Consider the following 16,363-nt stretch of genomic DNA (forward strand, 5'->3'; position numbering starts at 1 on the left):
ATTCACGAAAAAACACCAGATGAAGACAGGTGGTGTAGATAACAAATGCATGTATTAGTATAACGCTCGGAAATATAGGAGCGGCTGTGTGGTAAGTAGCTTGCTTACCAACTACATGGTTCTGGGCTCAGTCCCACTGCGTGGGACCTTGGGCAAATGTCTTCTACTATAGCCTCGGGCCGACCAAAGCCTTGTGAGTGGATTTGGCAGGCGGAAACTGAAAGAAGCCCGTCGTATATATGTATATATATATATATATATATATATATATATATATATATATATATATATATTTATGTGTTTGTGTGTCTGTGTTTGTCCCCCCAACATCACTTGACAACCGATGCTGGTGTGTTTACGTCCCTGTAATATAGCGGTTCAGCAAAAGAGATCGATAGAATAAGTACTAGGCTTCCAAAGAATAAGTCCTGGGGTCGATTTGCTCGACTAAAGGTGGTGCTCCAGCATGGCCGCAGTCAAATGACTGAAACAAGTAAAAGAGTAAATAGAGAAAGTCTTCAACGTTTTGAGCATACACTCTTCAAAAGAAAGGAACACAGAAAGAAACAAGGAGAGAAAAGAATGTGTGTAGTGGTCAGCGATCTATCATGGCGAATATATATATATATATATATATATATATATATATATATATATATATATATATATTCGCATATATATATATATATATATATACACACATGTATGAGTGTGTGTTTATGTGTGTGTGTCTGTGTTTGTCCTCCCAACATCGCTTGACAACCGATGTTGGCGTGTTTAGGTTCCCGTAACTTAGTATGGCAAAAGAGACTGATAGAATAAGTACTAGGCTTACAAAGAATAAGTCCTGGGGTCGATTTGCTCGACTGAAGGCAGTGCTCCAGCATGGCCACAGTCAAATGACTGAAACAAGTAAAAGAGAGTGTATAGGACAATGCCTTCAGCATGCCCACCACATTAGATAGCTCTATCTAGGTCAGAAAAGTACTTGTTTCGTTATTCAATTTCTGTAATTTGTACCACCTGGATCCTACATGGATCAGCCATACTTAACTACAAGTGAATTTAACCAATATATACACAGGAGAATTCACAGTAATACCACTCTGTCACGACCCCTCTGTCTTGAAGAATATATTCCTTCTTTATATTGCTTCAATATATAATTCTGTATTGTGTATTAGAGCTTTTTATATTTTTTAAAATCAAATTCCTGTTTCTATATAATCTATAGATGTGGGTTATTTGTCTTTGATCCTTTTAGAATAACTTTCCTTGTTGCAGTATCTCTAATGCTTGTAGGAATGCAAAACAAGAATGAAATTTGTGCTGTATTTCATTCAGAGAGTTTCTTCTCTTGAAATTCCTTCCAATATGCCGGCTGGCCAAACTACATTAATTTTGACAAAATAAACGAGCTATTCCAACTATTGTCTGATGATCTTGAAATGTGAAAGAAACAAGACTAGTCTTGTCAGTGCATTCATCTAAATAAGCAAATATTTCAAGTGGCTGAGTGTTATTGAGTATTTCAACATAAACTGCGGTACTCCCTATTTCTTTCTCTGTAGCAGGGTACCTAACGATATGTGATAGCTGTTTCACACTGCTTCCATTTTGTAAACATTGGTTGTGTAGTCAACAGAGTCAACAGTGATTTCACACTCATGACAAATCTTCACCAATAACAGCCAATCTTCCAATACGAGCCAATCTTCTAAGAAACAATAACACCGGGAATTTTGCAGCACCTCCAAGAATAAATAGGAGGGAGGAAGGTATCTTCAAACCAGATGATGATGATACAAATATATGCATATGTGGGTGGATAATTTTCTGGGGTGTTAGAGGAGAGTGACAGGTGGTTAAAGGTGGGGCTAGAGGTGAATATAATGAAAGATATTCAAGTGTGAGGTGTGATCAATTAGGAAGAAGGTAAAGGAAATAACTCAGGAAGGGGGAGGTAATAAATGGTAGAACAGGAAAGATACGGGACTGTAGCGTAATGAAGCTGAGGATAGATCAGAAAATAGGGAGCTGATGTGCGGGAGATATAAAGGGGCAGAGATGGAGGTCAAAGACATTTAGTGGCTGTTATGGTGGGTGGGGGGAAAAGTAGGAAAGAGCCAGTGATGAGTGTTGAGAGGGATGAGAGATATGAAAGATTATTTAAAATGAGGTACGGATGTTAAAAGTGGTTCCAGGGAGATCGGGGAGGGAACTGGTAGTAAAATGATGATGAAATATGTGCAGATTCTGCAGTCATGTGATTGCAACAGCTGAATTATGCAGTTAGTGTGTGTGTGTGTGCATGTGCATATATGTATGTATATGTGTGTGTGTGTGTGTGTGTGTGTGTGTGTATATATATATATATATAGAGAGAGAGCTATAGATAGCTATATACACACACATGATCAGCAGCAGCAGATATTGATGATGATGATGATGTGTGTTTATATATATATATATATGTGTATATGTGTGTATATGTAGGTGTATGTATAAATGTGTATTTATGCATATGAATATATATATATATGTATGTGTTAGCATATATGCGTGTGTGTGCATGTATATGTACATGTATGCATAAATGTGTGTGTGTGTGAATGTATGTATGACATATACACAAGTTATATTTACAATTGCTACACTATTTTGTGTATTGTTGTATCAAGCATTCCTTCTCATACATAAATGCACAGACACGTGTTATTCATATGCATGCATGTGTGTGTGTGTGTGCGTGTGTTCACGTGTGTGTGTGTGTGTGTGTGTGTGTAAATATATTCATGTATGTAAGACTATGTGTGCAGGTGTCTTTGTGTGTATCATTTAAAATCTAGACATTATATATATATATATATATATATATATATATATATATATATATATATATATATATATATATATACACACAGATAAATTTGTTTTCACACATATGTCAGTGTGTGAAGATTAACTACACTTGTGGATAGGATTTTGAACAGATTAGCTAACACCAATCCTATATCCTTTTGTTTAGTTGTGTTTTGACTTTAGATAAACACAAAGCCAGCAGGCAGGTTACATAAAGGAAGTGATGATGAAATCTGCTTAATGTTTGTTTATTTTCTAAACTAGAGTAATATTTTCTAATATCCTTTGCTTCGTTGAAGTTAAGCATGTGTTGGTTATTTACTTTGAATACAAAACCCTTTTTCTATGGAAAGTACAGGTTAGTTAAAATTTAAAAATTCATATAAATTTTATAAAAATTCATTGTTGTAAGTTTCCACTTCCCTTCAATACATTTTTCGAATGATTTATAATATGTATTTATTAACTCTTAAACTTTTGGAGTTTTTATTTGTTTCTATTAAATATTTCTGAAATCTGAAATGTTATCATCATCATCATCATCATCATCATAGGTCTGGTTTTCCATGCAGGCATGGGTTTAACGGTTTGACCTGATCTGCTGAGTCTCAGAGCTGCATAAGTGCTCCGTGGCAGCTTTGGCATGTCTGCTGTGGTTGGTTGCCTTTCCTAATGCCAACGCCTTTACAGTGTGAACTGGGTACATCTTTCATGTCATCAATACTAGTGAGATTGCCAAGTAACATGCAAGACAGAGAAAGAAAAGGAAAAGGAAAAAAGACCCCCCCCCCTCCTCAACTAAGGTTATATGTAGTCCATTATCATATAATTTATTTCTTGGATTTTTTTGTTGAATACTCTACCTTTCATTTCTCTATATAAATGATATTCTGAAATCCTTCTCCTCCTCATTGTTATCATCATCGTTTAACATGTGTTTTCCATACTGCTATGGGTTGGACAGTCTGACAGGAGCTGGCATGTCGGGGAGCTGCACCAGGCTCCAGTTGTCTGCTCTGGCATGGTTTCTACAGCTGGATTGTCCTTCCTAACACCAACCATTTCACAGAGTGTACTGGGTGCTTTTTATGTGCCATCAACACAGGTGTTTTATACATGGCACTAACATAGGTGCTTTTCTGAATATTAGCATAATGGTTTGTTGACAACCTCTTATGAGCAATGTCTTTGTCACTTTTAGTAGGAACATAATTTACTAATTTGAACCCAGTATAACTCCTCTAATTATCTTAAGCTATTAACTGCCAAACTTTTTTATACATATTTTTGGCTTTGCCAGGTGTCTTAGGAGTTAAAATAATATATAGTATTTAAATTTTCTTTATATGTGAATTATTTTGGAAATTATGATAAATTTTTTGAGAAGACCCAAATGGGGATCACTAGAAAAAAGCATATCTATCCTTTTCTATTCAATTCCAATAATAAACATTTTATTTATTTTTTTTTTTGAAACTATAGTATCAAATGCGAATGTGTATGAAATATCAATGAATCATGTAGATGGGAAATGTAAAAAAAAAAAAAAAAGAAAAACTTTTTCAAAACAGTCAATATTTTTGTAGTTCAAACATTGTGATTTATGACATAAAATGTCTTCTAGAATTAGCCAGGGCTAATAATGGCAAAGTTTAACTACTAAATATCGTTAAACACACTTCTGCAAATGCAATGCACATAAGCAATTTAATCCAAATACAACAAACAACCGGCAGAGAGACTGTTTTTAGCAAATCCCCAAAAGGGGCTCATGGCAAGCAATGGGTTAATGACATCAAAGGAAAGAAAAACAAAGCAGGCTGTCTACAATCTGCACTTTCAATGGTGTGAAATGTGACCGAATTCTTCTGGGGAAAGTAAATCAAACACCTTATTAAATTCTCACCTGTTGCTAGTGTCCGTGGTTCTATTAGTTACTTTTGACTTAGGTATATACACACACACATATATATTATAGACCCATAGACCCTGTGAGCATGACAGATCCAGTCAAACTTGGTAAAATTTACACTCAGAATGTTAAGATATATAACTTTATATAGTTTAAAGCATTTCATTTGTCTTCCACAGTTACTGTTAATCACCAATATAACAGCTTTATAGTATTTTAATAATCACTAATTATATGTACATCCTCCTTTTTTAGATTAAGTTGAAGAATGCATTCACTTCCTTATAATTTGAACAGGAAATTTAAGTACAAGATAAATGTAGTCTATATGTTAGTTCAAACAACTTACCTTTTCATTTGCACATGTGTTTCCATATACTAAAAACATATGTTTATTTGTAAACTTTATATTTCTGTTCATTCTCTTCTGTGGTCAAAGTATAATATTCTGCTGGGTGCAGTAATACTGCAGTTCTCATAATAAACATAGGATGTAACACTGTCTGCCAGCCTGTCTGTGTGTCTCTCTCTCTCTTTCTCATACATATATATATATATATATACACACATACATACATGCATACAGGCACATATATGTATATATATATTTATATATCATCATCATCATCATCATCTAACGTCCGCATTCCATGCTGGCATGGGTTAGATGGTTTGGTTGGAACTGGTAAGCTGGGGAGCTGCACCATGTTCCAATCTGATTCAGCTCCCTTGCTTACCAGTTGCAGTCAAACCATCTAACCCATGCCGGCATGGAAAATGGATGCTAAATGATGACGATGATGATATACATATATTCTTTTATTGTTTTACTTGTTTCAGTCATTTGACTGTGGCCATGTTGGAGCACCACCTTTAGTCGAGCAAATCGACCCCAGGACTTATTCTTTGTAAGCTTAGTACTTATACTATCGGTCTTTTTTGCCGAACCACTGAGTTAAGGGGATGTAAACACACCAGCATTGTGATGATCGGGGGACAAACACATACACACACATACCCACATATATATATATACGACGGGCTTCTTTCAGTTTCCATCTACCAAATCCACTCACAAGGCTTTGGTCAGCCCGAGGCTATAGTAGAAGACACCTGCCCAAGGTACCATACAGTAGGACTGAACCTGGATCCATGTGGTTGGTAAGCAAGCTACTTACCACACAGCCACTCCTGCACCCATGTATATATATATATATATCTCTCCTTCCTTTCCCGAGCGTCCAATAACACTATCCGTATCACGTCCTCACTTTGTTGTTTTTTTGTTATTGTTTTTTGTGTTTTTTTGAACTTATATATATATATACACACACACACACACATGTTTATATCCAGCATTAATAATCAAGCCAAAATGACACATACATGCAACAGTCTATGAGAGCAGTAGTTCCTTATAAATATGGACTCAAACCAGAACAACCTGTCTTATACCATCAAGGAAAGTGAACATAACAGTATGAAGACAATATGTAAACATGCACACACACATGCACACACCATGTGCAAGGAGTATTTGAGGAAACTTCATTATCAGTATATTTACTCTCTTCAAACTGATTGAAAGATTTTATTTCTCTCAAATCTACCATGACAGATAAAATGCTAATACATTGAATGAAAAGACAAGCAGTCATTGTTACCATATGTGCAGAATGCAGTGATTTAGAAATTGCCAACTTTTTAAATGTTATAAGAACTTTTGTACACAAAGTTCAGGTGGAACTGGAAAAGTCTGGGAGGAAAGTTTTAACTTTACCATAAAGCAAAGACGAAAAAAACAAAAAACAAGAAAATATTCAGGTGTGGTTGTGTGGTAAGAAGTTTGCTTCTCAACTACATGGTTCCAGGTTCAATCTCACTGCATGGCACCTTGGGCAATTGTCTTCTACTATAGCCTTGGGCCAGCCAAAGCCTTGGGCCAGCCAAAGCCTTGTGAGTGGATTTGGTTGACAGAAAATAAAAAAGCCTATCGTATATATATATATATATATATATATATATATATATATATATATATATATATATATCATCTAACTTCCGTTCTCTATGCTGCCATGGGTTGGACATTTTGACTGAAAACCAGTAAGCCAGGGAGCTGCACCAGGTTCCAATCTGATTTGGTAAGGTTCCTACAGGTGGATACTATTCCTAATGTCAACCATTCCGAGAGAGTATAGAGTGTTATATATATATATATATATATATATATATATATATATATATATATATATATATATATATATATATATATACATGTGTGGGTGTGGGTGTGTGTGTGTGTGTGTATGCATTTGTCCCCCCATCACCGTTTGGCAAAACAGACTGACAGACTAAGTACTAAGCTTAAGAAATAAGCCCTGGCATCTATTTGTTCGGCTAAAACCCTTCAAGGCACTGCCCCAGCATGGCCACAGTCAAACGACTGACACACAAATAAAAGAATAAACCATTTGGACTCTGCAATTTATCCAACAAATCCAAAATGTCATCCATGATGATCCCAAAAAGCCAATGAAAGGCATTGCCATGGAATCTTCCGAGGAGAAGCAAATTCATGTCTGCAAAGAGAGGGAAACCATTTGGTCCATGCCAAGTAGTTACTTAATAAGATTAAAAACACCCATGAACTTGGCATGCTTTGGATAATTTCTAACAGAGACTTTAAGACTAACTGGAGAAATGACTGATGGTTAGGTGCAGATCCTTCTAATGTCGCGAGGATGATGAACTTCAGAATTGTTTCATTATTTACATTTGACGGATATTTGTCCTCATCTTGTTTGTTGTTAACACAACGTTTTGGCTGATATACCCTCCAGCCTTCATCAGCACCAGTATTGCTAGAACTAAGAGTCAAAACAACTCAATACTCTCTTTACTCTTTTACTTGTTTCAGTCATTTGACTGCGGCCATGCTGGAGCACCGCCTTTAGTCGAGCAAATCGACCCCAGGACTTATTCTTTGTAAGCCTAGTACTTATTCTATCGGTCTCTTTTGCCAAATCGCTAAGTTATGGGGACGTAAACACACCAGCATCGGTTGTCAAGCGATGTTGGGGGGACAAACACAGACACACAAACATATACACACATACATATATATATACATATATACAACGGGCTTCTTTCAGTTTCTGTCTACCAAATCCACTCACAAGGCTTTGGTTGGCCCGAGGCTATAGTAGAAGACACTTGCCCAAGGTGCCACGAAGTGCAACTGAACCTGGAAACATGTGGTTGGTAAGCAAGCTACTTACCACACAGCCACTCCTACACCTAAAGCACTATCTTAATGAGCTAATTCCATAGTGAGCACTATCTCCAAAGGGAGACAAGCTCCCTATTGTTGTAGATACAACTGGATCATTGATGATTTTGTGTTTTTATGCTTAATGCCTCTTAAGGCTTATCAGTCACTCTCACCATGCCTGGGGTTAAAATCATCTCGCCTTGTAAGCTCATAAGATTTCCATTGGGATCATATGCTGATTTCCTAAATGGTAAAAGTGAAAATTATAAATAATATAGGTGGCTAATTCACAATTTTACAACCTATATATGCATGTGTGCATGTATATATATTTTTTTTACTTGTTTCAGTCATGCTGAAGAACAACCATGAAGGGTTTAGTCAAACAAATCATGTTCAGGCCTATTTCTTGTTCAACTGGTTCTTATTCTATCATATCATTTTGATGATACATTGACTTAGGTGTAAACAAACCAACAGCGGTTGTCAAGTACTAAGTAGACAGACACAAACACACGCACATGTATATATACATACAAATGAATTTATACATATGTATACATATATACATGCATGTGTATATAATCATGCACATATGTGCGTATCTATACATACACATATATACATGCATATATATATGTATATACATATATACATGTATATACATAGATAAATATATATATATTTATACATCGATATGTATATTCATATATATGTGTATGTATACACACACACACACACATGTATATATAATGTGTACATACATGTATATATTTATAGATGGATATATATATATATATATACACATACACACATATGCATGTATAAATACATTCATGTATATATAATGTGTATATACATATATATATATATATATATATATATATATATATATATATATATATATATATATATATATATATATATACACACATATGCATGTATTAATACATTCATGTATATTCACATATATGTAAGCACACATACATTTTGATGTCCATCCTCTATATGATGGACATCAAAATGACCAGGATTTGAAGTTTTGCCAATCAGCAAAATTTCATTCCTTCAGGGAATGTTTTGTTATTATTCTCCTCAAATGTGTTTTAAACTATAAATTCTTTTTAACACAGACACACACATATCGAGGAAACATTAAAACAAAGTGATATGCAATTTGCAGCCAGGATAAGCTGAATATGATCGCTTTGATGTACAATGTGAACTTTCGAGATACCTTCCGGGCAGCTGTGTTGAGGAAGTTATTGCGTATTAAATGTATTGGAATTCACATGCTAGAGATAAAGGCTGCATTATGACTGTATTATGAACTTGTAATAAGAATAGATTATGTATTTGGGGGCTGTATGAGAAATCTACAGGGCAGAGATTAAGAAAGATTTAATTGCAAAGTAGCTAGATGATCAATTTAGGCTTTGCAAGTGAAATAATACAACACGTGGATATATGTCAAGCCGTATGACCCACACCAGCTGATGAAATGATAAAATATTGAATGTGTATTGAAAATTAATTATCTAGATGAGTTTGAGAATGTCAATCACCATAGCTTGTTTGGCCTCTATTTTTATAAATATAGCAGTAGTTATTTAACATACACCAACTAGTCTTTCCTATAATTATACTGGTTCATTTTTTTTACAACTCACTCTTTTTAACAAAGTAAATCTTAAATGTCAGATATTATCATTTTGATCTAATTTTAAATGTCTTCTGAGTTTTTCTTTATTATTATTATTATTATTATTATTATCATTATTATCATTATTATTATTGTTACCATGATCATCATCATCATCATCATCATCATTATTCAATGTGACAAGCTGGTATTTTGCCTGTTGCTACATTCTGAGTTCAAATTCTGCTGAGGTTGACTTTGCCTTTCATCCTTTTGGGGTCGATAAATCAAGTACCAGTGAAACACTGGGGTCAATGTAATCGTCTAGTCCCCTCCCACCAAATTTGAGACCTTGGCCTTTAGCAGAAAAGATTATTATTATTATTATTATTATTTCATTTATGCAAAACAGATTAGACTGTTGGTAAAAATATTCTTAACACTGGGCTACAAGTACTTTTGATGCCAAGAACCTCCCTAAGTGTCCCAGTTGTCCCAAATAATATTGTTTACTGAAGTTGCACTAAACTAGGTTTTATGCCTATTTGCCTTATCCAGGGACACATACTACTCACACTTTCCATTGCTTTGTAACTCAATTGATATTGTTAAGATTATTATCATTATTATAGATGCCGCACAGTATACAACATCATGAGATTTATTTAAAAATAGTACTCGGGAAATATTTCATTTTTGTATTTGGTTTGCAAGATTCTTGATGTGTTGTATCTTTGGAGGACCATTATTCATTTCTTTATTATTTATTAGTGAAATGGTTAACTAATTAACTACTTAACCAATCAACTGTTTGATTAATTGTTTGGTTAACCAATTGATCAGTTCGGTTTGTCAAAGTCCTTTTGTCAGCATATGTGATCTCATCAATAACATACCTTCTCTATACCAGGTCTGCATATTCTATTATTCTTTTATTTGTTCCAGTCATTTGACTGTGGCCATGCTGGAGCACCGCCTTTAGTTGAGCAAATCGACCCCAGGACTTATTCTTTGTAAGCCTAGTACTTATTCTATCATTCTCTTTTGCCGAACCGCTAAGTTACGAGGACATAAACACACCAGCATCGGTTGTTCAGCGATGTTGGTGGGGACAAACATAGACATACAAACATATACACACACATATACATATATATATATATACAACGGTCTTCTTTAAGTTTTAGTCTACCAAATCCACTCACAAGGCTTTGGTCAGCCTGAGGCTATAGTTGAAGACACTTGCCCAAGGTGCCATGCAGTGGAACTGAACCCGGAACCATGTGGTTGGTAAGCAAGCTACTTACCTAACAGCCACTCCTGCACCTATATATATGAGTTTCTTTCAGTTTCCGTCTACCAAATCCACTCACAAGGCTTTGGTCAGCCTGAGGATATAGTAGAAGACACTTGCCCAAGGTGTCACACAGTGGGACTGAACCTGGAACCATGTGGTTGGTAAGCAAGTTACTTACCACACAGCCACTCCTTAAAAACATCAAATCCAATAAGGTAATACTTTAAGAACAGATAAGCATGTTATAATATAGTAACGTATTTAAAGAATATTTTTCTTGAATTGTCTATATGAGAAAATAGAACATCTTAAAGCAATCAAATCACCCACCAATACAAGTATTATGGGTGTTGTAAAATTGTACAGAGAAGACAAAATAGCCAAGAAATTTGATTGATAAATTAAATAGGTGGTGCAAATTGAGTCTGAGATTTTGAGTTTCAGCCTTGATTTTCTATAAATCTCTTTGCTAGGTTGATAGGTGAGGGAGTAACATTAATTGAATTCATCAGGTGACATTTAGACATTTAAATGGAGAATGCCATAAATCATAGCAAACCGTTGAACACTTAGGTATAATATTTCCTATATTATATCACCAAGTAATATTCTAAATAACGAAGTGAATAAACAACTATTAAATTTCAGTTTCTCTTTGATGCACCTGTTAATTAATTCTAAGATCCAATAGAAACTACTTTACGTTGAGGAATTGTGTCATAAAAGTTGAAAGACGAAATCCTGGAGAAGAGGAAATGTAAATAGAGCATTTAAATGGGAATAGCTAGTTTGTGAAATGGGAATCTTTCCTGATTGAGACTAAAAAGATTGAACCAATAAAAAAGTGAAAATGTCAAGAGAAAGTTTAATCACTGATTCTTATTACGCATGTATTGAACTCTCAAATATCTTATTTCAATATTTTATCTAAGGGATGTGGTGCAGAAAGCCGAGTGTTGTATTTAGTTTTAATATATCATGCTTCTAAGTTCAAATCTCATTGAAGTAAATTTTTACTTTCACTCATTCAGTACCCTTATTCAATATGGATCAGGGATCTTACAGGGATCTTAACTATAAAATTCCAACCTGTTTTAAAATAACTTTGTGCCACATTAAAACATATCAATATTCAGTCTAAGAGAAAAATTATCAAATTTTAGCATGAATGGAGTTTATAAAAACAATAAGTTTTCCTTTTCATACCAACGGGCAATATTTATTTCTTAAATTCTGCAATGTGTTTTTTTTTTTTTTAATTCTTAATTACTGATATTTAGTGACCTAATTTTCACTAATTACCCCAGACATATTTCAAGCTACATATTGATTGCTGTATCACAGGGATTAAACCATTTTCTGTAAACTCAGCAATTTTTTAACGAGTCTTATCAGCCATTCAACTTTATATTTACTTCTATATTCAGTACAAGTTATGTTTTCTCAATTACATTTAGTTCATCATTACTGCTTCTTGTGTAATAATTACCCTTTCTCTGTTAGTTTGTATTAATTCAATACAAACATTCAATATCCTTTTGTCTACCTTCTATTTCTCAAAAGTTATTGTTCTTTTATACAGAACATCTCTTATAGAAATTTCTTTAGATTAGCCTTTTTTTTTTTTCCTAAATACAGCATTGTACAGATACATTTTCAGTATTATTGATGTTAATAATCTATCAAAAAGATGCTGCACTTTTGCTTAGTCTATCAGGACAGTTATTTCATCATAGGAAAAACCTCAAGGTAGTTTTTATCGCAGTCAGTTAACAATTACCAAACTTTATGACATTTCAAGCTAAATATATAAGCTTTCACCTTAACAGTTCCTACTTCAACAAGCTGCTCCTTATTCCAGGTAAAAAATACACCTTGATAATTCACTTTCTACCAGAATGCCACCATTCCTATCATGATTACATATTCAAAAGGTAATGTTTTAGTCAAATTCATTAAGAAACAGTTACTTTAATGCTGTTCAAATACTGTCATTAATTATACTTCAAAACAAGAAACCTATAATTTAGTGTATATAATTTGTTTCCTTTCTGTCACATTTTATATTCCTTCTTTAAAGAATATAACATTATCTCCATCATAACAACAACTTGATTTAATGTTAGTCTGTGATCTAAAATAAAATATTTTGTTAGATTAGTCTTCTAGAAAACACTTACTTTTAAATAATTTATCACACATCTCATTATTTTGACTCTTTGAAACATAAATTAATTTTAAGTATCTTCTTCAGATGATGCAATATGAATACATTTCTTAATATCTGTAGCTAACAGAAAGTACTTTTACTATCATCATCATCATTATCATGATCATCATGAAATTTCTATTTATGTACAAATCCCTTCGTTGTAAGTAAAATAAAGGAAGAAAATCTATCAGTGAAATAGTGTTCATGTTTCTGATGTTTTGAAGTTAAATATACTGTATCTATAAAGATGTTGTACAATTGTCGAGATAAAGAAGTCATTGTTACATTTTTTTTTTTTTTTTACTATCAAAAAGTTTTATTATTTCACTGTTTCGCTACATTATTTGTAACTTGTCAGTGCATGCTTCTTCTGGGCTAGTCATGTGTTGACCTTTTTTGAGATCCTGCTGTCTTGAGCTATTAATACACCAGATAAATAATGTATTAGTAAATGATTAACCATAATAAAAAGATGACAGTAACTGTTAACAAATATTATTTATATATATGAAAAAGCATTCAATTGTGTATATATGGTTATAGCCTAGAAGATGTGAGTTACTACGATTTGAAGGAAAAGTATGTCATCGCAATAAGTACAAGACATCTTAGAAGTAAATGTCATGGTAAACTTAAACGGTTGATTCTTAAATAAATTTGAAGGTGGGAGTGCAGGGGCATGTTCAGTAGCCTTTCTTATGTGTTCTAATGAACTTCAAAACATTTAAGGAAACAATTCCTATGTTCCTGTGCAGGTGGCACGTAAAAAACACCATTTTGAGTATGGCCGTTGCTAGTACCGCCTGACTGGCCCTTGTGCCGGTGGCATGTAAAAGCACCCACTACACTCTCAGAGTGGTTGGCGTTAGGAAGGTCATGCAGCTGTAGAAACTTTGCCAGATCAGATTGAGCCTGGTGCAGCCATCCAGTTCGGCAGTCCTCAGTCAAATTGTCCAACCCATGCTAGCATGGAAAGCAGACGTTAAACGATGATGACGATAATGACGATGATGAATTCGAAATGGAAAGAAAGAGAAGGCATTGAAAAGTATTTGGCAGATTTATACTGGTGATGTTAGTTTGTCTATTAATGAAATTAATGAAATATAAAAATTAGAATGCAAAGAATTATATGCAAGCTTCACAAAATGGTTAAAGATGTAGACTTAAAGATAAGCATCAATACAACTAGAATTATGAATAATAAGCAGAGAAAAGAACTGCATCATTAAGTGGGTACATACTAAATGAGTCCAATAAATTTAAATATCTAAGTATTTTCATAGGAAGTGATGGAAACATTAATGTAAAATTTTAAAAAGTCAAGTAATGGGAGTATTTTCAGATGTGTTGAGATCACATAGAATAGTGATTACAATGAAAATTAAACTGTATGTCATCAGTAAGAAAAAGTATTAAAATATGGGGAAAGTGTCACAAAAAAGCAATCCTGTAGGCTTTGAAAATATAACATTACCAAATATCTAGGGGTGAAGTGGCATGATTTTATGAGAAATGAAGTGATTTGAGATGTTATAAAAGTACCATATATAAGTTAAGAAATGATAAAAAAATATATTGTGATAATTGGACAGTATGCTTTGGTTCCAACTTGGAAGTTTACAAATACGGTCAGTCTTGATACCAGAAGAGAAATAACTACATAGCTGATAGCAATGGAAAGAGACATAGAATAGACAAGGCTGGTGAGGATTTGTGGAGAATCTTTGCACAGAGGGCAGTAACTAACACATTTATTATTAGAGAACTCTTCTTTTAAAATCACCCTTTCTTGGGTGTCATTTTACACAAGTTTTACATGATCCACCTATAATTTTGCCCTTTGCATTCATCTACTTGCTTCATTCATTTCACTGTGGCCATGCTGGTGCACTGCCTTTAGTCGAACAAATCGACCTCAGGACTTATTCTTTGTAAGCCTAGTACTTATTCTATTAGTCTCTTTTGCTGAACCACTAAGTTACGGGAATGTAAACACACCAACATCGATTGTAAAGCAATGGTGGAGGGACAAGCACAAACACATATATATATATATGTACACAAACACACACACAACAGACTTCTTTCAGTTTCCATCTACCAAATCCACTCACAAGGCTTTGGTCGGCCTGAGGCTATAGTAAAAAACACTTGCCCAAGATGCCATGCAGTGGAACTGAACCCTGAACCATGTGGTTGGGAAGCAAGCTTCTTACCACACACCCACGCTGCACCTATATTTTTAGCATATATATACTTTTTTATGAATATGATACTTTGGACTAAACTTTTGTAGATAACCTGCTAAAATACTAAAAGACATTGTTGGGTGTAACTTGAAATAAAGATTTGTATCATAGTGTAAGGTAATCATTAATTTTAACGAGTTCTTTTCACAACCAGTTAAATATCTTATCTTTCTTGAATATGGTTTTTCCTTTATTTAACCAATAAACTTTCTCATAATAAATAACTGTGTGAAAGAAATTTCTTTTTGTTACTTCATTTAATCATTTATTTAAGTTTTAAGTTAACATATTTAATTTTCTAATTCCTTTTAATTTTGATTAAAAACTGTATTTTTGTATGTAAAGTGTGTTGTTCATCACGACTGTTTTAATGTCCGTATGTCCATGATGGCATAGGTCAGTCAAGTTTCCAGAACAGCAAATCACCATTAATTTTGATTCTGATTATCATCTCTTCTGTGAGGTCCACCATTCAGAAATCTTAACTCACTGCTACTCACAACATCAGTAAATGAAACAAATTTTTCTTGATAGATTTATGATTGTCTGATGAAATATTCCATCTTTTGACATCTATAGCATCCACTTCTAGTTTAATCATGGTAACATTCATCTCCTGTTCTTGTATACATTATATTTCACAACATAATTCATTTTGTTGTAGTATTCTATGTCTGCTGAATTACTGCTTTGTAGAAAATGGTTCTTTAGCCTTTACATGTTTCATCAAATAGCCAATATATCACTGTTTTTTTTTTCTTTTCTTTTTCTGAATATATATTTAAGCCTACTTAAATAATCACTTTTCACCAAATCGCATGGAAATTATACTGTTACAAACTTTATAGAAACTTCCTACCTACCACCCCTCAACCATTGAAGAAAGTCTCCATTTTTGCTGGCCACTTGGTG

At 33.8% G+C, this 16,363-nt stretch overlaps 1 protein-coding gene across 28 annotated transcripts in view; it reads left to right on the forward strand.

The window, feature by feature from the left end:
* LOC106875208 (dual specificity calcium/calmodulin-dependent 3',5'-cyclic nucleotide phosphodiesterase 1A) overlaps positions 1-16,363 on the forward strand; it is a 1,569,442-nt gene that overhangs the window by 1,399,406 nt on the left and 153,673 nt on the right. Inside the window, exon 1 of one of the 28 annotated variants that reach the window (XM_052973394.2) lies at positions 3,054-3,220. The exons of the other annotated variants lie outside the window; for them this stretch is intronic. Coding sequence (XP_052829354.2) covers positions 3,208-3,220 — 13 coding nt within the window. The 5' untranslated portion in view covers positions 3,054-3,207. Of the gene's footprint in view, positions 1-3,053; positions 3,221-16,363 lie in introns of those variants that run through there. 28 annotated transcript variants of the gene reach the window in all.

Source organism: Octopus bimaculoides, chromosome 1, assembly GCF_046866305.1.
Source record: "Octopus bimaculoides isolate indiv1 chromosome 1, ASM4686630v1, whole genome shotgun sequence".
NCBI classification, from domain to species: domain Eukaryota; kingdom Metazoa; phylum Mollusca; class Cephalopoda; order Octopoda; family Octopodidae; genus Octopus; species Octopus bimaculoides.